The 20,950-nt window shown below is 42.9% G+C and overlaps 1 protein-coding gene across 1 annotated transcript in view; it reads left to right on the forward strand.

Moving 5' to 3' along the window:
* The first annotated feature begins 6,717 nt into the window (after nt 1-6,717).
* The window catches only part of LOC104348873 (histone-arginine methyltransferase CARM1-like), a 67,679-nt gene continuing 53,446 nt past the window's right edge, over nt 6,718-20,950 (forward strand). The window contains exons 1-3 of the mRNA XM_086480113.1: nt 6,718-6,938; nt 7,026-7,547; nt 7,817-7,965. Of these exons, the coding sequence (XP_086336239.1) occupies nt 6,718-6,938; nt 7,026-7,547; nt 7,817-7,965 (892 nt within the window). The remainder of the gene's footprint in view (nt 6,939-7,025; nt 7,548-7,816; nt 7,966-20,950) is intronic.

The following is a 20,950-nucleotide window of genomic DNA, read 5'->3' on the forward strand; positions in this document are numbered from 1 at the left end:
CAGGTCACATGTTATGGGCCTCTAGTACATGTTGCAAGCACTGCTTCATATAAAGAAATGCAGATTATTTTTTTAACTGGGGAGGACCCACCAAGTAATAGATGCCAGCATATCAAAATTACTATTGGATATCAAGATTAAACCAGGCAAAGACAGGAAAGCTGCATTGTGAAGCTTATTTTTCTCAGGAAGGTCAGCTGTAAGTTATGGTCCAGTCATCGCCTATCCTTTAACTTCAAATAAAACCCAGAAGCTTAGTAGAGTACAATACTGGTTCCTGCAATGCATCCTACCAAACAAGACCATACATTTTCTACACCAGTGACCAGCCACACCTATGTTTACAGACTATTCCTAATTGGTTTGCTAATCAAGGCTAAGACTTCATTTCCTTGGTGGTGCCGTGCTGAGACTAAGTAGGTCTTGCTCCAGCACACGAGCACAAGAAAACAGTCTGTAGAGGGACGTCTCCCTCTAGCGGGATCTCACACCAACTAACAGCTGATGCAGACAACAGGCTACATTACCCGGTTCTTTTTCTCTGGTAGTGTTACCAGGACGACCCTGCAGAATCCAGGCTCTGCTCCTGTTTATATTAATTAAAGTGGTTTAATTAGTTAACCAATGGAAGTTTAGTTCCACATGCCAAAGTACTATGACCCACGCCTCAAAGCATGAAACATAGCTAAAATCTAGGAGAAACTCAGAAATACTGGGTACTGTAAGAAAACATAAGTGTAAGAAGGTTTGTAAGTGAAGCTTGTTTTTATTACTTCTGTAAGGTCATTTTCTGCACAATGTTAATATCAAATAAGTAAGATACATTCTGTATTGTGCTATTTTAAGCGTATATTATTTGACTTACCTAAAGTGTTCTCTTCAGTTATGAAAAATGTCATACAGCCTGCAGCAATCCAGTGTGCATCAGTTGTTTAGTTCTATATCAAAGTCTATGCCAAGAACCATTTGAAATAAAGCCAGTTATTTTTCAACAAAGGTGTCTGATCAAGGCAAGGAATAAACCTTGATCCATTTTTGGCACTGTTAACAGTGTGCTAGAGCGAGTTTTTATTCTGACTTGATTCTGCTGATCTAATTCCAAGTTTTGCTAAATCCACTTGTATATGTTCTTCCTCAATACCTGAATTATCCTAACTAGTAGGACTTTTCTATTCTTGACCACAGTGTGGTGCTGATGGCAGTTTATTCTAAGCAATTTTATAAGCAGAACTGTTCCTAGTAAGAATCACTCTGCATATAGACATTTTCCACTGGCACACTGTGCACAAAATCTGCTGCTGCTTTCACTATCAGTTTAGGGTAGACATAGTAGGTCAATACTTATTTAGTAACTAGTAGTTAATAAATTAGACATACTTTCCAAGATCTAGCTGGAAGTGGTATGAAAAAATTGCTGGCTCAAGCTGTTCTCTTTGCAGCTGGATGCTACCTTTCCCCACAACGGAGCCATGCTACTAGATGGTGTCCTGGCACAGTTCCGGTTTAGCTACCTTTGCTCAAGCTGCTGCTTCAAGTGGTCTGTACTAATGTCTCTACTGCTGAAGATATTTGTTGGTTAGAAAGTCCTGACATCTTGCTGAAAGCACAAGAGTGCTCACATTCTTTATCTTCTTTCATGAAGTACTACTGGCAGAAGCATATTTACAATACTTGAGTTGTTAAAGCACAGTGTAAGAGAGCTATTGGCAGTGTTATTGTGAACAGGAGTATCTGAATACTCCTTAGAAGAAGGGTTCATGAACTGGTCCTTTGCAGAAGTTGTAATTTGTGGTTGTATTGTCTTCCACCGATACTGAAAGGCCGCAGAAACAGCTGAAGAAGCTGCTGTTAACACCACATTGATTGAAGTCAGGGTCACGAAGGATTGTGTAGTTGCAAAACAGGCATTGACTCTACTGGCCCTTGTGAGTGACAACATGACTTTTGCTCAGAAAGGTAGCAATCTGTTTATCCTGTCATTTCCCTGGTTTTCAACAGTTTCTGATACCTAAGAAAAGTGTAAACTCCCCTTCTTCCTCCAGTTTTACCCAAGAAAGCCAAACAGCCAAAATCAAAAGGTGCAATAACTAACATAGGAAGGAGGTGGGACAGCCCTAGCCTGGAAAGCCCACTTTCACCAACAAAGGGAGGCTTGGAGCTAAAGTAGCATGGCATGTTCCCTAGGCTCTTGATCTTTTCACTGACTTCAGGGTCACAGAAGACAGACTTCTACCTGGGATCCACTGGTGGCCAGCACACTATCAAAGTCATTTCAGGTTGATAGCGTGACATAGCACGTAGGAAAGCTGTCACTTAACTGTTGGAATAATGCTGCCACCTGACTGGTGGATTTCGTCTCTGCATGAAAGAGACACCCCCAAACGCTGCTTGTTTTAGAGCTCAGACAGAGCTGCCTGATGCTTTCTGACACATTTCCTAGGTGCAGCTCTCTCCTTGCTATGGGGTCAAGGCAGACTTCTCTGAATGGACTTTGAGACAGTGTGAGTATTATGGTCATAGATGTGACACACAATAGCTTTTATAACCATACTTATCCTCAAATTCTCAAAGCTTTCAAAGGTGCTTTTTTTCCACAGGAAGGAAATGCTGAATAGTTCTGAAGTTTCTTTGGCTATATGTGTGCAATACAAAAATATTTTATCCATAAATATGGCTAATCATCACCACATAAAAGACATCATTCCCTTCCTGTGGACTTCTGGTAGGGAGTCCGTTTTGTGTGCCTCTGGAAAGCATGATCCTTCCATCTGTACTTTACCTCTATCCACTTATTTTGGCAAATCCAAATCAAATTCATCTGTCTACTACACCAACTGCATTACAGGTAGACAATAAAATGTCTTGTTGTAAGATGTTTCTGCTGACAAAATTGCCAAAATACCTAACTGTCTATACTATATAGAATAATATACTGCTGTTAAGCTTTTTTATCCTATTCCTATTAAAGGGAATTTCATTTATATAAAATTCCTGAAAGTTTGGGTGGACTTTCCTTTTTAAAAAAATAGAAAAGTGGTCAAGCAGTTAATCCATTATAGACAAAGCTTATTGCGATGTCTGGAAGAGTAAGAACTTATTTAACCACCAGATCCTATACCTTTAAATCCACTAGGCAGGATCATAACTGTAGTTGCTCTTTGCTTTAAAAGCAATGTCACTCTGCAGACACAGCAGTCCAACTGGAAAAGACTGTGAAATTCAAACCTAGTTCTGTGTTACAGTACTTGTCACATTCTGAGGTGTTTTTTGTAATCAGCAATTCATATAGCTGGCAAATGGACAGGGTATGCCTGCGGAACAAACACTAGTTTATCTGTTCTAGTCTTCAACATCAAAGGAGAATCTTAACAGTAATATTTAATAGAATATATTGTTGCACCACTAGACTTAGATTTGATTCAGATTTTTAAGCATAAGATACTTGCTTTAGCAAGAGATATTGAAAATTTAGTGTTTATATTATTGGTGAAGAACTAGTTGGTAGCTTTAATTTCATACCTACTGATACTGCTGCCTTTGTCGACAGCCAATGAAAGACAAAATTGGATTAAAAATTGTTTTCCTATTACTTCCACAGATCAATTTCAAAACAAAAGTTGCACATTCTACACAATAAAGTGTTCACAGTGAGGCAGCAGTTTCAGGTGAGGAACATCTTGAATGGTGTGGAATTCACCATATAAGGGATATAGTAGTACATGGTTTGAACAGTAACCCTTGAAGTTATTTCCTTAGATTTTTGAACAAGTTTAAAGAGACTGATGGAAATCTGGATAGGAAAATGAACAGAAGGTGCAAAAGCAGAATATAACTTAAACAGATAGTCAGTTGAAAGTTTTTTCTTTGCTGATTGCTGTAACAATTCAAGATGTGCATTAAAGGCTAAAAGGAACAGTCAAAATTCCCTGTCTTCTGTAGTCCCAGCTCACTCTAGCTGTTATCATTCAAACTTTTAAGAATACAGGGGTTTTTTTCAGATTCATTGTGCCCTTATTGGACTTGATAATTAAAATTACTTTATGCCTTCAGAAAATATGTTTGCCCTGTGTATGTTTGGCAAAGGGCTTTAAAGCAGAAATTATCTCAGACCTCTTCAGCCTATGCACAACACCCCCCCCCCCCACCCCCCCCCCCCCCCCCCCCCCCAAAAAAAAGGCATATATAATTTGGTTCAGGAAGCAACCTCACTGTTGCAGCCAAAAACTACTGTACTGGAGCTATCACCATGTAGCTGTTCAATAGTTTAGTGGTGGTGCCTGAAGCTAAAAAGGAAGCAAGGCTGCAAATTGAAACTGAGGTGGTAAAAGTAGCAATAATTATTCCTTGAAGTGGACAGGCCTCTTCTGTGGGACACTGTTTACCCCTTATGGATGTGAAAAGTAGTAATGCTGCTGTGGACTAGGTGGTCAGTGGCATACTTCTACTGAGGTGAGGTAGACATCCAGTAAAGATACTGGTATAAAAAAGAACTCTTCTGTCTCCTTGTACATGTGAAAAAAATTTATCCCTCCAAAACCACTCTTGCCACCTTGCTTTTCAGAGCATTGTGAACAGCAACATCCTGCCTGTTGCACCATTTTGTTACTGGTGTGTCACCAGGCTCTCACATCTAAGAGAGGCAGAATCTGCATGACGCTTTCCTGCTTATCCACTGGACTTCTACAACTCTTAGTCTGGCATTTGCCCTATATTTCAGCTACCTATAGATGTTTTCTTCTGGGATCTACAAATGCAGTCTTACCTTACTTGTATTTGTTCAACCTTTCACTCCAATGATGAATTTGACGGCTCAGAAATGCCCGTTCTTTGGCCTAGAGGTTAGTTAAGTGGGTGTGGAGTTGCCTTTGGTTATAACCAATCCAGCTGGGTGCCAAAGCACGCACTGTATGCAGTAAGCTATGCACAAACACCTGATGTCATATGCAGACTGCCATATTCCTCCTTCATACGGGGTAAATAACATCAGAGTCCTTCACAGAAGAATCAAGAGGCGATACCTGATTTTTGTTCTCAGAAGATGTAATTAAATCCAGAGAGAGAACTGTGCTATCGCAGTGACAGAATTGTGTTGTCTTTATAGACAAACCATCCCAGTCATGAGTGCAAGCACAGGTTCAGCAACATGCGTGCACCTTCAATACATTATGTGGCTTAAGTGACTCAGAGGAACGAGTCTCTGTGGAATTGGGAGATCATCTCTTCGTACAAGACAGCCCTTTTAACACAGTCAGGGTGGGTGCATTCGCTTCCTTTCCAGCCAGCTAGACAGGATAGCCACAGTCACTCACCGTTTGGGTCCAGAGAACATCACTGATGTACATATTACAATAATGTCTGGAAACTCAAATGAGCTGAGGCCTGTAAACTTCATACAATAGTTCTAAACTCAGAATACTTATCAAATAGTCATTAATTAACCTTCACAGCATCTCTTTCACACAGGAGCATACAAACAAAACTGGTGGGTTTTTTTCCTTTTCTTTTACCAGAAGACTGGGGGGGGGGGGGGGGGGCGGGGGCCAGGAGGCAGCAAAAAACTGTCCCCCAACCCCAACAAAAAAACAAACCGAACAAAAATGCCAGGGAAAACTTTTATATCAAAATAGCAACAGCTACTGCTTAATATTACAGTTACACCCTTATGTTAGGGGTTGGAAGGGACCTCAAAAGATCATCTAGTCCAACCCCCCTGCCAGAGCAGGACCACCTAGAGTAGGTCACACAGGAACGCGTCCAGGCGGGTTTTGAATGTGAAGACTCCACAGCCTCTCTGGGCAGCCTGTTCCAGTGCTCTGTCACCCTCACAGGGAACAAGTTTTCCCTTATGTTAATGTGGAACCTCCCATGCTCCAGCTTGCACCCGTTGCCCCTTTTCCTGTCATTGGCCATCACCGAGAAGAGCCCGGCTCCATCCTGCTGACACTCGCCCTCTACGGATAAACATTGATGAGGTCACCCCTCAGTCTCCTCCAAGCTAAAGAGACCCAGCTCCCTCAGCCGTTCATCAGAAGGGAGATGTTCCACCCCCTTGATCACCTTTGTGGCTCTGTGCTGGACTCTTTCAAGCAGTTCCGTGTCCTTCTTGAACTGAGGGGCCCAGAACTGGACACACTATTCCAGATGCGGTCTCACCAGGGCAGAGTGGAGGGGGAGGAGAACCTCTCTCCACCTACTGACCACAGCCCTTCCCATACACGCCAGGATGCCACTGGCCTTCTTGGCCACAGGGGCACCTTGCTGGCTCATGGTCATCCTGCTGTCCACCAGGACCCCCAGGCCCCTTTCCCCTACACCACTCTCTAACAGCTCAGTCCCCAACCCATACTGGTGCGTGGGGTTGTTTTTTCCCAGAAAGATTTCTTAGAAAATAAATTTATTAGAAAATATTTCTTAGAAATTAGAGCAGAGGGGGAAACACCAAGGAGGGAAAAACCAAATTATCAGGGGTTTAGTGAGCCTTCTCCTTAAACCACCGCTACAAACGCCTGTTCCCGACGCTAGGACGGGAGCTGCCCCCACACCGGCGCGCACGGCCCTTCCCCGCCAGCGTGTCAGGGCCAGGGCTCTCCGCCAGCCGCCGCCGGTGGTCAGCAGGGGCCCCCGCCCCACCCAGCCGGCGGAGGGGCGGCATCGGCGGAGGGAGAGTGTCACGGTGTCACGGCGTCACGGTGTCACGGCCTCCCCTCCGCACAGGCCATGCTGCCCCCCGGCGCGGCAGCGGTCGGGACGCCGGAAGGCAACCCCTGCGCGCCCGGCAGCGGTGCCGCGCCACGGGCACGGCTGCCGCCGCCGCCGCCACCGCCCCCAGGGAGGGGCCTCTGCGGCCACGAGGTGTCGCTGCCCGCCGCCGCCAGCGCCCCGCCCAGCCGAAAGGGCGCCGTTAAGTGGCTGGGGAGCTCCTTAGAGGCGGGCGTGAGGCTCGGTGCAGGTGCTCCTGGAGGTGTCTGAGCCGTGGCAGTAGTCTGTGGGCGAAGCCTCCTCCGCAGGTCTCCCTCCCGTCGCAGCCGCCTTTCCCTGGGCTTGCAGGAGGAGGCGAGAGCGGCAGCAGCGCCGCCGGAGCCCGACTTGGGGGCGGCAGTCGCTGCTGGCGGAGGCGGGTGGCGGGATCATGGCCACTCCTTCTCCGCACGCACAGCAGCTGCTCCGGTGCGGCGTGAAGCTGCTTCTCGCCAGGGAGGAGCTGACGGCGGGGCTGCAGCTCGCCAGCCCCAGCCAGAAAGCCCTGCAGCTGGAGGTGCAGCCGGGAGAGGAGGACGCGGACGTGACTGTGACAGACGGTTAAGTACCGAGCGCCGCCGCGGCCGGCCGCCTCCCTCAGCTTCCTCCTCGCGGCGGGTCACCCAACTTCGCCGCTTACGGCGGCCTCCGCCTTCCCCCTCCGCCGGGAATCGGCTGGCCCCGGAGGGAGCCGGGCACTTGTCGTTGACAGCTCGGGGGGAAGAAGCCCCGTGGCCCGCCGGGCTGTCGGCGCTGCAAGTAACCCCGGCGCGGTGCGAGGGGGCCGCCGCTGGCGCCCTCGCGGCCAGGTGCCGGTAGCGGCCGGGGTGCGGGGCGGCGCGGGCGCTGCGCGGGCTGGGGGCGGCGGGGCCGCGTCTCTCCCGGCGTGGGTCGGCGCGGGGCTCGGCACCTGCCTCGGCAGGCGTCGGGCCTGGCAGTGGCAGCCCTGGCCCCGTCGAGGCCAGCCCTCGGAGCAGGGGGCTGTTGTGGGGGTTTTCCTCGGGCTTGCCGGGCGCCGGGGTGGACGCGGGAGTGCAATGGTCGTAAGCTCACGGTGAGGAGCCGGCCTGAACTCTAGACGAGCCTCGCGGAGGCAGCTAGCGGGAGTTGGTCTCGCCTGCACGGCCCTGCAGAACGGTGCCCCGGGTACCGCGTTCCCCGCCGTCGGTGTAAGCCGTCAGCGGCAGCCGGCCGCTCGGCAGAAGGAAGTTGGTTTGTCGGGGAAGGGTACGAACTGGCACGTCGGGGTCCTCTTTCCTCTCAGTTCCGGAGCGTTGAGTTAGCAAGTTTAGTCAGAAGAGGTCTTTTCCCCTTGTCTGGGGGACAAGGTGTTGATTTCTTTCTGCAGAGCCAAATGGGAGACGAAATAGCAGAACTGGAAAGGGAAGAAAAAGCCGCTGTGCAGCTGTATGAAGAGAAAATTACGTTTGTTTTTTCTGCTGCTGCCAGTTGAGCAGCTACGCTGAGAGGGCAGCGAAGCACAGCAGGGCCTCGGGCTGCGCTATGCTGCTGGGAAAATCCGAACCGGTCCAGAGGGCAGCGCTTGGCACTGCAGTAGTTCTGTCTGGCCCTGCTACTTGTAAACAGGCTATCTTAAGATGCCCAAGTGATGTTTGCATGCACGCACCTTACTGACTTTCTTGAAAGCAATCATTTTTTTAGATTTGTGTCTTTACAGGGTAGTAGGAGAGCTGATGTTTTAAAATAAAACTTTTTGAATCCGGGTGGCAGGAAGACTGGTGAAAAAGCTGTAATCACTGTATGTATAGAAAGTAATTAGAAATGCTGTCGGGGAGGTGGATGAATGAGACCAATCCTGAGCAGGTCCAGACACAGAATACCTGTTGTGTCTTTTGTTTTTCAAAAGTGATCTCAGTAACTTCTGAAAGGATTGCTGGAATAGGTGGGTTACAGCCGTGTTTATTTTTCAGTCAGCGGTGTATGTTCATCAGTTCATATGCGAGCTGATACTAGGTGTTTGCTTGTGCTATCGGTCATTTAACATCTCATTTAAGAGAGTATGAGTGACAAAAACTGACCACTAATTACAGTTGAGACGTGTTTCTGTCTTGTGTTGTGTTAATTTGAAGACTCGTCTGTAGTTACTGTTCTCTTAGCGTTTAATTTCAAACACACCTGTTCTTTCATGCATGTGAATGAAGGACGTGCTAGAAGCAGCGTGTGCTTCAGAATTAATAGTTGGTTTTGTCGTTTGTGGTTTTTTTTTTTTTTTTTTGTTTTTGTGGTTTTTTTTTTTTATTGGAAGGGCTCACATGAGGCACAACTGAAAACTTCGAAGATATAGAGGGAATATATATTTTTATTATTTTTTTATATGTGCCAAACAACACTGGAGGGTAGTTTACTAAAGACTTGCTTGGTAAGTTTTGGATGAGAGTGCATCAGTGGGCATCAGTATTGTTGCTAAGAGAGGGGAGCTTTGCAAACCTGTTTTGAGGTGCAAGCTGTCTTTCATCTTTTTCCTTTCATATGAAGATGATCAAGCTGAGCCCTATCAGACCCTATGGGTAACACAGATCTTTTTAGTGATATCTGGGAGCTCAGTAACTTGATGCTTGAATACTTTGTGTATTAGGTGGGAGAAACAGTCTGCAACTGATTCTTTATAAACACATCTTGAAGGAGGGTTGCTCTTTCTTTTCTGGTTTAATTAAAAACAAACAAACAACACCAAAACAAATCAAACAAAAAACCACAGTTCTACTTTAGGATACTATCTGTTTTCTTCACTGGTAAGGGAATATTTGTCAGGAAATATTTTTGTGGAGAATGAAGCATGCACTTTTAATGTGTATTTTAAAGTGATGAAATACCCCTGGTCCAATTATGTGGTCAAAAATTACTCTGACTGCAGATCTGTGATTAGACTGTCCCATCAGGACTGCATTCTTACCTGTTACAGCATTTGGTTTATCTGTAGTTTTTCTACTTCACATATTACTGTTGTATTTGTCTGAACTTGTTCTGTTATTGTCTGTAATAATGTCAATTGAGTATGGAGCTAAGGAAGAATGTATGCTACATTGCATGGCATAGTGTATAGTATGTTGCTGGTACTCACCGTGATTTTAAAGGCAAACATGCGAGTGGGTTCTGCTGTGGTTGATCAGCTGCTGGAGTTGACACTCCTTGCAGCATCAGAAAGAATTTTGCCAGCTCAAGCCTTAATATTTCCCTTTCATGTGGACATACATTGGGGCAATACAGTGTCTAAAGTCAAGGGATATCAGTCCAACCACTCTGTTCCTTAGAAAAGAGCCTGAAGCAGTAGAATTTCTCCGTAAGTGGAACAGTTGGTTGTGATCCTGAGAGATGCAGAAACTGACAAATAAATACAGGATGTTAAAACAAGAATGAAGGATTATGCTTTATCAGGCAATGGATCAATTTCAGCTGTGGGACAGGAGAAAGCAAGAATCTCCACAATGCAATATTCATATATGCAGAGTGGGAAGAAACACTGGACTGTCTAAAGTACAGGTGGCAAAGGCAGCTGGTGAGTATACTTCTGAGTGCTGTGCAGTGGGGCCACTGCTGAGCTGGAGCTACAGCCATTTGAGAGAAGTGCACATCAGGGAGACAGTGGTTTCTGGTGAGCTGTGAACCCAAGGAGAGCTGGAGACTGATGTCTCTTGCAGAGGCAAAGATGTTGTCAGTAAGATAGTTGATGACCTGGTCTTACTGATGTTCTGTGACAGTTCTTCACTACTGACTTGGAAATGAAAACATAGTTGGCAAAACTACTCTTGAAAGGTAGCCCGCTGCTGCAGAGAGAACTCTGACTTCAGGGCAAAATATTTTTGAGGGTGCTGAACAGAAGAAGAAATCCTGTTGACTGACATAGTGCTTCGCTTTGGGAGGATGGGATATTAAAAGTGTAATTTATAGCTGCTTTATTGAATTATCATAACAGAATTGCAGAAGTTTTGGTATAAATAGTGAGTATTTCGGGAAAGAAAGTAGAAAATTGGTGTCTAGGCTTTGTTGCCAGAAGACCAAGAGAAAATTCAGGGCTGCAACTTAGATTATCAAAGGAAGCTGAAGAGCAGATGTCCGAGTGTCACAAGATGCAAATGTAGCAGTGTGGTGGCTTCTCCAGGACAGAGAGACTTTTGAGTTCCCTTTCCTGTGATAACTGGTATGTAAACAGGTGGTGGTCTTAAACTGAGGTCGGTGAAGTTCTAATTAAAGACTTCAAAATTTGGCAATGTCTGCAGGTTTCTCCTAGTCACAACAGCCCTACTTTAGTTCTGTTATATTCTTGTTTAGTCACTCTGAAAGACCATTAGCTGCTGTTTCTCTGAAGTATTTTTTCCACACTTCATCTGGCTGCTCTTTAGACAATTAAAAGAAGGTTCCTTGATTACTTTTAAGAACATACTGTAAAATCCTTGGAGTCTTGTATTGGTTTTGGTTCCTCCTATTGATGTATTACTGCACTCTTTTGTCCCTTACAAGTGTTAAGGATATAAACACAGACAGGATTTAAGTTTCCAAAGAACAAAACGCATACAACTGCCCCTTACCTAACAGAAGGAGAGAATATTGTGCTTGGTCGTGGTGCTTTTAATATGAAACAGTGTTTAGAGCTATTGAAGCTGAGAACCTAGCAGCTGCAGTATCCATGTCTTTCTGCATTAAAGTGCAAGTGCTGTAGAAGTGCATATTATACCAGCTCTTCATTCATTGATTTATTTTGCCTGAGGTTACTAGGAAAAACAAAATTCTCAGTATCTTCTTAGCAGAATGTCTGTACCTCATAGTTTGGAGTGAGTGAGAAAGAAAAAGTTTTGGTTTTGTTTTTTTTTTCTGATTCAACAGATCCTTTGACATAATTCAACAGCAGGCTAGCAAATATGTAATTTATCTCTCTAGTTATATGTGGAATAAACTCAACAGTGTTTAAGTAGACTGTTTTATAAACTGTCTTTTTATTCAGAGGTCCTGGATAGGAGCTAGATGAAAGTGGATGAGTAGTGCTTTTTTCGTTTTGAAAAATGAACAGTCTGTTTTGAATTTATGAATTCCCCCCCCCCTTACCTTCTGTGTTGCAGTGTCTGCAACAAGCTTGTTAATTGTAAATGTCAGACATAAAAATTGTAAGGCTGGCAGATTATTTTTTTCTCTCTCTGATTATAGTTGAAAGAAGATTAGGAAGTTGGTAATAAATTTGTCTTTTGTTCTTTATATCTGTTAGGTGAAGTCAAGTAAAGAAGAAAAATGGGCATTACATGTACAGGAAAGACCACGGGGTAAATGCTGTCTCTTTAGATTGTTGTTACAATGTCTTCACTTATGCTTTTTTTTTAATACTGTTTAATTATTGCTGATCAGAAAGTATCCGCTTCTATGGATGGCCATGAATTTTGGAAATATTAGTACAATAAGTGAAAGCCCTAAGGAAAGACTATTGTATTTTACCGCGCTTTTACGTTATCATTTATATTTGTTTAATAATAAACTTTAAAAGTTGCCTCTCTGAGTTCAAACTTTTGAACTGTAGGAGAAATGATACCCACTTTTTGACTGAGTTAATACTAATATTGCACTTTTTGCTTAAGGTTGTCACCTGCACTTCAGGAGGTAGTTCTGTGCCCCCAGAATCAGACTTGACTTCAGATATGCTGATCGTGTCCCAGCTGTGACAGAAGACAAACTGCAGGCAAACTGAATGGGCAGTAGGGAGCATTGACTCTGATGGGGTATGATAGCTGTAGAGAAGCCCTGCTGCTTTTTGTCTTAACACATATTGGTGTATATTTAGCTTTTTAAAAATTACATAAAAGGGAAAGTATGCAGTATTGTTGGACTTGAGAAGAATGTGTTCTGTTTCTTCTCCAGAATGAAGGTGCTAATTAAAACTTTACAGCATGGAAAATTCATCACTGCTAGTCTAGTTCCACCAACTCAATGGTAATACAACATTCATAGTAGTGAACTTCAGAAACTGTTGAGCTGGACTGGATACAAACCATTAACCGCAAAAGACAAACGCTACAGTCTTTTACTTGGCTCTTGCTTAGCTCCCTCCTATGCAGTACCTTGCAGTCGAATATATTGCATAATTATTTTCCTATCCCATACTGAGATCAGTTATAGTCTCTGAAAACATTAGGAGATTTAAAAAGTGAAATAAATCGCTTACTAGCTGAAATTCAAAAGCATCAGGTTTCGATATGGTGAAAAATGTATTAATAGTATGAACGCTTATGTCCTAATACTGTGCATTTGCACAGATAGTACTAGCGTCAGCAGCCTTGGTGTGCTGGTAGAGGGCAATCACTGCCAGTAGTTCTAAACACCAGAACTGATGTCATTCATCACTTCCTTTTCCACTGTGAAGATCTTAATTTTCCTAGTGGGGAAAAATCAGTTGCTAGAGGAATTTTGAGCAGACAACGTAGTTACTATTTTATACATGTATAACTAATGTAACATCTGACATGCAGATGACATAGAGGCTTTTAGTTGTCCTTTCCCACTTCCTTCTAAATCTTCAAGGCAGCATGAAGGGTTTCAAGGGGGAATAAACAAAGCACTTAAAATTATTTTTCCTCTTATTTTTTTCTGAGGGAAAATTGCAGGTCAGAAAATTCTTGAAGCAGAATAGCCTGTGTGAAGGAATAGTAATATGGTTAAAGGGTGCATGATTAGAAACAGTAATCCTGAAATTTTCTGTTAACTGTTTCATATCATAGTACTAAGTATTCCTGTGGTTAGTTGAGTAGATAAATTCTTAAGCTTACATTTCACAAGGGTCTTTTTATTATATTTCAAGTGCTAATTTTTTGGTTCAAAGCAGAACTTCTGCAATAAGTCGCTAGTTTGCTAATCAGTCATGGCCTTTTTTTATCCCTGGAAGAGCAAGCAAGTAAAGAATTGAAAGTTTTGCAGTACGAGCGTGCCTCACCTTTATTGTTTGGTAATTGGCATTCATTTTTTAGATTTCTGTTAATGTAGATGATAAATATATATGCATGTGTGTGTTTATATAGGTAGGTAGATTAATATATATAGAGATAATAAATTAAAGACTGAATCGGGAAGTTCAATAACTAGGCTGAAAGAGACTACAGTGTATACTGGATAGCTTGGTTTGGTTTTAGTGGTGGTTGATTAGGGGTTATGTTGGTTGGTTGGGTTTGCATCTTTCTTGTATCCTGTCTAACTCTCCTTGTGCTCTTATATTGCACCATCACATTGCATGTACTGTGCAACAAATATGGTTCTTTGGCTATGGATGCAAGTCCATATGGGATTTGAGAGACCTGGATTCGGTCTGTGTTCTCCCATCAAGTGTCTGCATCAATAATACAGCTAATCATTCAGTAAAATGCAGTGAGTGATACCACTTGACCCAATATGTTAAACAAGCTAAATGTTTTTAAGTTGTGAGGTGCTTGGAAGCTGTGATGATGCTGTCTACAGATGGATTGAAGTAGCTCTTTTGTGGCTGGTGCTGGTAGTGGAAGCATTGGAGCCGAGTTCACAGTAAGTAATATTGCCTATAATGCTTTATGTTGAGAAGCTGCTGTATATTCAGCCATCCCAGCATCTTCCAGAAAAGTAGCCTGGCAAGCCTTAGGCAATCCAGGAGACTCCTGGAGTGCATAGAGGATAACTTCTTGAGCGAGGTAATGGACAGCCCTACCAGAGGGTGTGCTATACTGGACCTGATGGTCACCAATGCAGGTGAGCTAATTACAGACATCAAGATTGGAGGCAGCCTGGGCTGCAGTGATCTTGCACTGGTGGAGTTTAGAGTCTGAGGGATATGGGTCAGGCAAAGAGTAAAGTCAGGACCCTGAATTTTAGGAAAGCAAAATTCCAGCTCCTCAGGGAGTTAGTCAGTAGGACCCCCTGGGAAACTGCCTGGGGAAACAAGGACACAGAACAGGGCTGGCACATCTTTAAGGATGCTTTCCATAGAGCTCAGGAGCTCTTGATCCCTAGATGTAAGAAATCAGGAAAGGAAGGCGGGAGACAGGCATGGCTGAGTCAAGACCTGCTGGACAAACTAAAGGGCAAGAAGGAAATGCACCATCAGTGGATGCAGGGACTGGTATCCTGGGAAGAGTATAGGAAGGCTGCCCGGTTGTGTACGGTTGGGGTCAGGAAGGCCAAAGTGCAGCTGGAGCTGAACTTGATGAGGGATGCAAAAAGTAATAAGAAGGACTTCTACAGGTATGTCAGCCAGAAAAGAAAGGTTAAAGAAAGCGCACACATCCCCCCTGCCAATGAACATGGCTGGCAAACTGGTAACAATGGATGAGGAGAAGGCTGAGGTACTCAGCAACTTTTTTGCCTCAGTCTTCACTGGCAACCTCTCTTCCCACACTCTTGAGTGGATGGGCCCTGAGACAGGGACTCGGGGAGCAAAGTCTCTCCCACTGTAAGAGAAGATCAGGTTCATGACCCTGTGAGGAGCCGGAACTTACATGAGTCTATGGGACCTGAGGAGGTACATCCCAGAGTGCTGAGAGAATTAGCTGAGGCAGTTGCCAAGCCACTCTCCATGATACTTGAAGAGTCATGGCAATCAGGTGAAGTTCTCAATGACGGGAAAAAGGGAAACATTGCACCCGTTTTTAAAAAAGGGTAGACAGGAGGACCTGGGAACTACTGACCTTTCAGCCTCACCTCTGTGCCTGGGAAGATCATGGAACGAATCCTTCTAGAAGCTATACTAAGGCACATGGAGGACAGGGAGGTGATTCAAGACAGCCAGCATGGCTTCATCAAGGACGAGTCCTACCTGACTAGTGTCTTTCTATGGTGGAGTGACTACATCAGTGGACAAGGGAGAAGCTACGGACGTCGTTTATGTGGACTTCTGTAAGGCCTTTGATGCAGTCCCCCACAACACCCTTCTCTGTAAATTGGAGAGATACAGATTTGATGGATGGACTGTTCAGTGGATAAGGAATTAGGTGAATGGTCGCATCCAGAGAGTAGTGGTCAACGGCTCTATGTCCAGATGGAGATCAGTGAAGAGTGGTGTCCCTCAAGCAGTCTGTATTAGGACCAGTGCTGTTTAATATCTTCATCAGGCATAGATGGTGGGATCAAGTGCACCTCCAGCAAGTTTGCAGATGACACCAAGCTGAGTGGTGTGGTAGACATGCCTGAGGGAAGGGATGCCATCCAGAGGGACCTGGACGAACTCAAGAAGTGGACCCATGTGAACCTCATGAGATTCAGCAAGGCCAAGTGTAAGGTCCTGAATGTGGGTCAAGGCTATCCCCAGTGTCAATACAGGCTGGTGAATGAGGGGATTGGGAGAAGCCCTGCAGAAGAGAACTTAGGGGTACTGGTGGATGAAAAGCTCGACGTGAGCCAGCAACGTGCACTCACAGCCCAGAGAGCCAGTCGCATCCTGGGCTACATCAAAAGAAGTGTGGCCAGCAGGTAGAGGGAGGTGGTTCTCCCCCCTCTGCCCTGGTGGGACCCCACCTGCAGTACTGCATCCAGCTCTGGAGTCCTCAGCACAAGAAAGGTGTGGACCTTTTGGAGTGGGTCCAGAGGAGAGCCACAAAAATGATCAGGGGGCTGGAGCACCTCTATCATGAGGACAGGCTGAGAGAGTTGGGGTTGTTCAGGCTGGAGAAGAGAAGGCTCAGGGAGACCTTATTGCAGCCTTTCAGGGGGGCCTACAGGAAAGATTGGGACAGACTTTTTAGCAGGGCCTGTAGTAATAGGACAAGGGATAATGGTTTTAAACTAAAAGAGGGTAGATTTTTTTTTTAAATGATTTTATGATGAGAATGGTGAAACTCTGAAACAGGCTACCCAGAGAGGTGGTAGAAGCCCCGTCCCTGGAAAGATTCAAGGTCAGGCTGGCTGGGGTTTTCAGCAACCTGATCTAATTGAAGATGTCCCCGCATATTGCAGGGGGATTAAAACTAGATGACGTTTAAAGGTCCCTTCCAAACTAAACCATTCTGTGATTCTATGATTGAGGTCCCTTCCAATTTGGTATTTTATGATTCTATGACTTACCTGGGTGTATCATCCTTTTCCTGTGTTTGTCCTCTGAACCAATTCCTTCTCTTGTACTAATTATCTTGCAGTTTTAAGCTGCAGTTTGATGGCCCCTATAGTATCAGTGGTAATGCAGCGCTCTAGGAAGAATTTCAGATGGTTTTCTTTGGCTGGTTTGCAAAGGTTTAAAGACTTCTTGAGTGAGTTTATAAGATTACTGCAGCTCTTTTTGAACTTAATCTTTGAATAAGGCCCTTGAAGAAAGAGTGTAAAAATTCTTAAGCCTAAATATGTGCTAGTAAAATGAAAACTGCTGGAAATTTTCTTTTCTCAGCAATAAATTAAGAATCCTTAATGAACCAGAAGACATTAAATGCCTTGCTGAATTAACAGTATTTTTGGATTTTACTACTTCTACTGCAGCTTGATCTGAACTAAATTAGGACTTTGAACATCCAGTGCTTATATCAAGAAGAGATAATGTGGATGGAAATGGGTATAATGGGAAACTATGCCTGATTTCCCATTTTTGTATGCTTTTTCTTTTTTTTTTTTTTCCCTCCCTTACTTTCTAGGTAGGCCACATACATCCCTGAAAATACCTGCTCAAGTTTGTATGTGTTTGCTTTTAAATGTTTTACAGTGCTGCCCAGATATTTTAAATAAAAGCAGTTGTTTCTTAAGAATTTCCCAGCCTAACTAAAACAGAGATAAATGAGAGAAGAAAGAAAGAAGTATCATCTTTGGGTTTTGGATCACAAAGCTAAGGAAGAGGACACTACCAGAAAGTTTTCTAAATCTAGGAGTCAGCCAGTAAGTGCCACAGTAAATATTTAGATTGCATTTAGGATATGTTTTTAATTGAAAAAGGAGAGAGTAGTGTCCTTTGGAATATGTTTACTTTTCTGTGTTTGTTTTGGGGGAGAGAAGGGAGGTTACTCAGGTTTGTTAGGGGCATGGGATTATTTTGCCAAATTACCTAAATTGCATGCACAGAGAAAATGAGGGGATAAATGCCAAGAGAGGTTTATTTAAAGGCTGCAGATATTAGTGGGAAGGTTGTTACGATCTCCAGGGGAGCCTGGATCAGCTGCTGCCTGTCCCTTTTCCCCAGCCAAAGTGAATTGAAGGGACCAGTGTATTGTAAAGGCAACAAAATGGCAGCTGAAAACTGGGATTGCTGAAATATTTTCATAGGTGGCAGAAGTTGTTACTTAGCAATGCATTGCGTGCAGTGGACTTGCACTTTTGTCTCTTGTACCCCAAAGCCACTGCTGTTTTGTCCTGTGTACTACAGATGACTGAATTAGGTTTTTTAATACACGGAAGGATTTCTATATAGTAGTAGTGTCATAATCCTACTCCTGTAGTGAAATTTAATTTTTGATCTGCATGGGAAACTGAAGCTGTGTGTAAATATATTTGGATCTTGAGGTAAGTAAATCTAAACATAAATTATTTTTTCCCTTCAATAATCTTACATGCTATCTATAAATTAAGGTCTCTGCATCTGAAGAAGTAACTTGAAAATATTGAATCCATTTATGTTTAGCTGTATAATTTTTGAGTAAGTCAGACACAAATCCTTACCCTGCAAAAATGTATACTAGTAATTTTGCCTCTGATTTATTGCCATTGACTTCGGTTGACAGTATTCCTGGAAGCAGGATGGGTGGCGTTACATCTGCATGTGTCCATCTCCATAGGATCAGGTTCTTTTTATGCAGAAACCAAATTACAACTGTTTAATAATAGACACTTGGAAAGCAAATGATCTACACTGAGGTCATGATGGCCTGATCATTTCAGTGCCAGCTGCTTGTATGCCAGGTTCTTTTGGCAGCTAAAGAGTGTGCACTAGAGAGAGGGTTTCCATTCATTTCACACTGTCACAGGTGTGGAATGTTCCAAATAGGCCCTAGACCGAACAGTGCCTTCCAAGACTGTAGCAGAAATGCTGTGTTAGGAACTTAGTTTTCCTAAAGGCAGGTCTGCTACTTTGGAAATCAAATAAGCATGATATAAAAAAAAGAGTTCAAGGCAGTGTTGGTGCAGACGGAGTGGTAATAGGTTCAACATATGCAGGGAATATTTAATGGAAAGATCTTCCAATTTTTTTTGTCCAAACCTGGAATTCTTCAGTCTTTATTGTTAGCAACTATGTTCTGGTTTTAGTACTTTGGCACTCTACCGTGCACAATGGCTGTGCGTTTCTGAGTATAAAGGAAGCAAGACTCTGTTATCTGGTTAAATATTTGGCAAATAATACATTAAAAATGTTTGTCTAGCAAAAAAAGAATTCCTGAAGTGGGAAAACTACTTCAAATATATTGAGTGTAATTAAAATATAATAAAGTAGTAAAATAGGTATTTCTGCTGTTTTGGAAGCTGCAGGAGGTGACTGAAAATTACAAGCTACATGGATGACTATAGGGTGCTGAGGGAAGGCAGTAAAGGTTAGTGATGACTGAAGATTTATCTGCATGTTTTGTTCCTTTATTCTCTGCTCCCTCTCTAGCCACTGCTTAAAAAGATAAAATACATCTGACTTGTTGATTAAAATGTAACAAACTTTATATATGTATAGATCAGTATCTACAGTTTCTTAATTTCCCTCTTAAAATTGTCACTCATAAACAAAATGCTAGTTTCTTCAGGCATCCATGGATAAGAGATTCCTAATTTACTGCTCTCCTTCTTTTCTTTCTCGTTATTAAAAGATGTTTTCAGGAAAAAACTTTACTTTTTAAATTTACATTTGATGATGCTTTGCATTAGCTGGTACTTATTTAGACATTAGATTTAACATGTTAGTTTAGTTCTTAGTGCAAAATGAAAGAAGCTTGTATCTCGGAGGGATACAGATTAGTTGCTGCTGGCATTTTCTGCTGTGCTGCACCCACCAATTCTTTAAGAAATACTGTTGCTGAGTATATTGGGCTTTTCAATCTGGGTTTTGGTTTTTTGGTTGTATTTAAATACAAATAGTGAAAAGCCCTGTATCATCACATGATAGTTTTATGGTAGTTTATACTTTTTAAGTCTTATTTATGTAAAACTGTAATTAAAATGTAATATGCTTTCAGAAACGTGTGGACATAAAATTAGCAAAAATAAGGTAAAAATAAATAGGTAGTGTAATTAGAAAAGGAGTTGCAAAGTGAGAATACAGGTGTGGTCTTCTCTTTCTGCAAATCTGGTAACTTTATACCAGGCACTTCACCTGCAAGATTTTGTATAAAGAAGGAGATGCACTGAGTCATTAAATGTCAAGCTGAGTAGACACCTGCAGTGTGAAATCAATTTACAACTACAGTATGAGGTATTATGAAATGCAATTCTTGATTTTCTTACTCTAAGTCCTTTAAAGTACAAGGAAGTAGTTTATACATCGCCATTGTATTCTTTGTATCGTGTACTTGAATGCCCAGGGCTATATTGCTGCAGTGTCTCTAAGCTGCAGCCATTTACCACAGTAGTCTGAGATTAATACTTGCTGATTTGAAGTTAATGAAACTGTTCCTGTTTATAGCAGAAAAGAAACTTTTATACTTTTAGAGATACTAGTGTTTAATTGAGAAATAAATTTCTCACATTTGGAACACTTCTGTTTAATATCTCTCTAAATTTTTTTAAGTATCTGATTTCTCTGAAGGTTGCAGTAGTACAATTAAAGTAGATCACCTATTTTATGCCTCAAATCACACTCCCGTGGTGGTTATTTTGGAGTATTTGCTTGAGCTCTGACTGTCTTATAAACTACATCCAAGACAGTCAGGATACCAAGAGGGCAGTTATCCTAAATCATCACTGTTGTAAATCCATATCACAGAGATTCTTTGCCTTCTGTGTTCCAGTTTTAGTCATGTATGAGGATTTAAATGTTGCAGTTAATACTGGTGAGATTACAGGCAGAGGTGGGTGTTTGGGTGAGACGACTTGCATATCACAAAAATATTAGCACCCATGATTCTAAATACCAACTTGTCCTTGTCTCAAGCTTTTTTTTTTTAATAAACTGAGTTACGCTTTTGAAACTTGGATGTGTCAGTTACATCAGTAATTATAAGAGGTAACTTGTTCTAGTCTCTTGTTGTTATTGCAATGTGACAATCTTCTTGAGGCTGACCGAACAGGAATACTCTTTTAAAATTGGCACTAATTGTTCTGTCCCCCAGTATTCTTTTTACACTGCTTGCAATTGGTGCCC

Source organism: Leptosomus discolor, chromosome Z, assembly GCF_034619465.1.
Source record: "Leptosomus discolor isolate bLepDis1 chromosome Z, bLepDis1.hap2, whole genome shotgun sequence".
In the NCBI taxonomy this organism is placed as follows: Eukaryota; Metazoa; Chordata; class Aves; order Leptosomiformes; family Leptosomidae; genus Leptosomus; species Leptosomus discolor.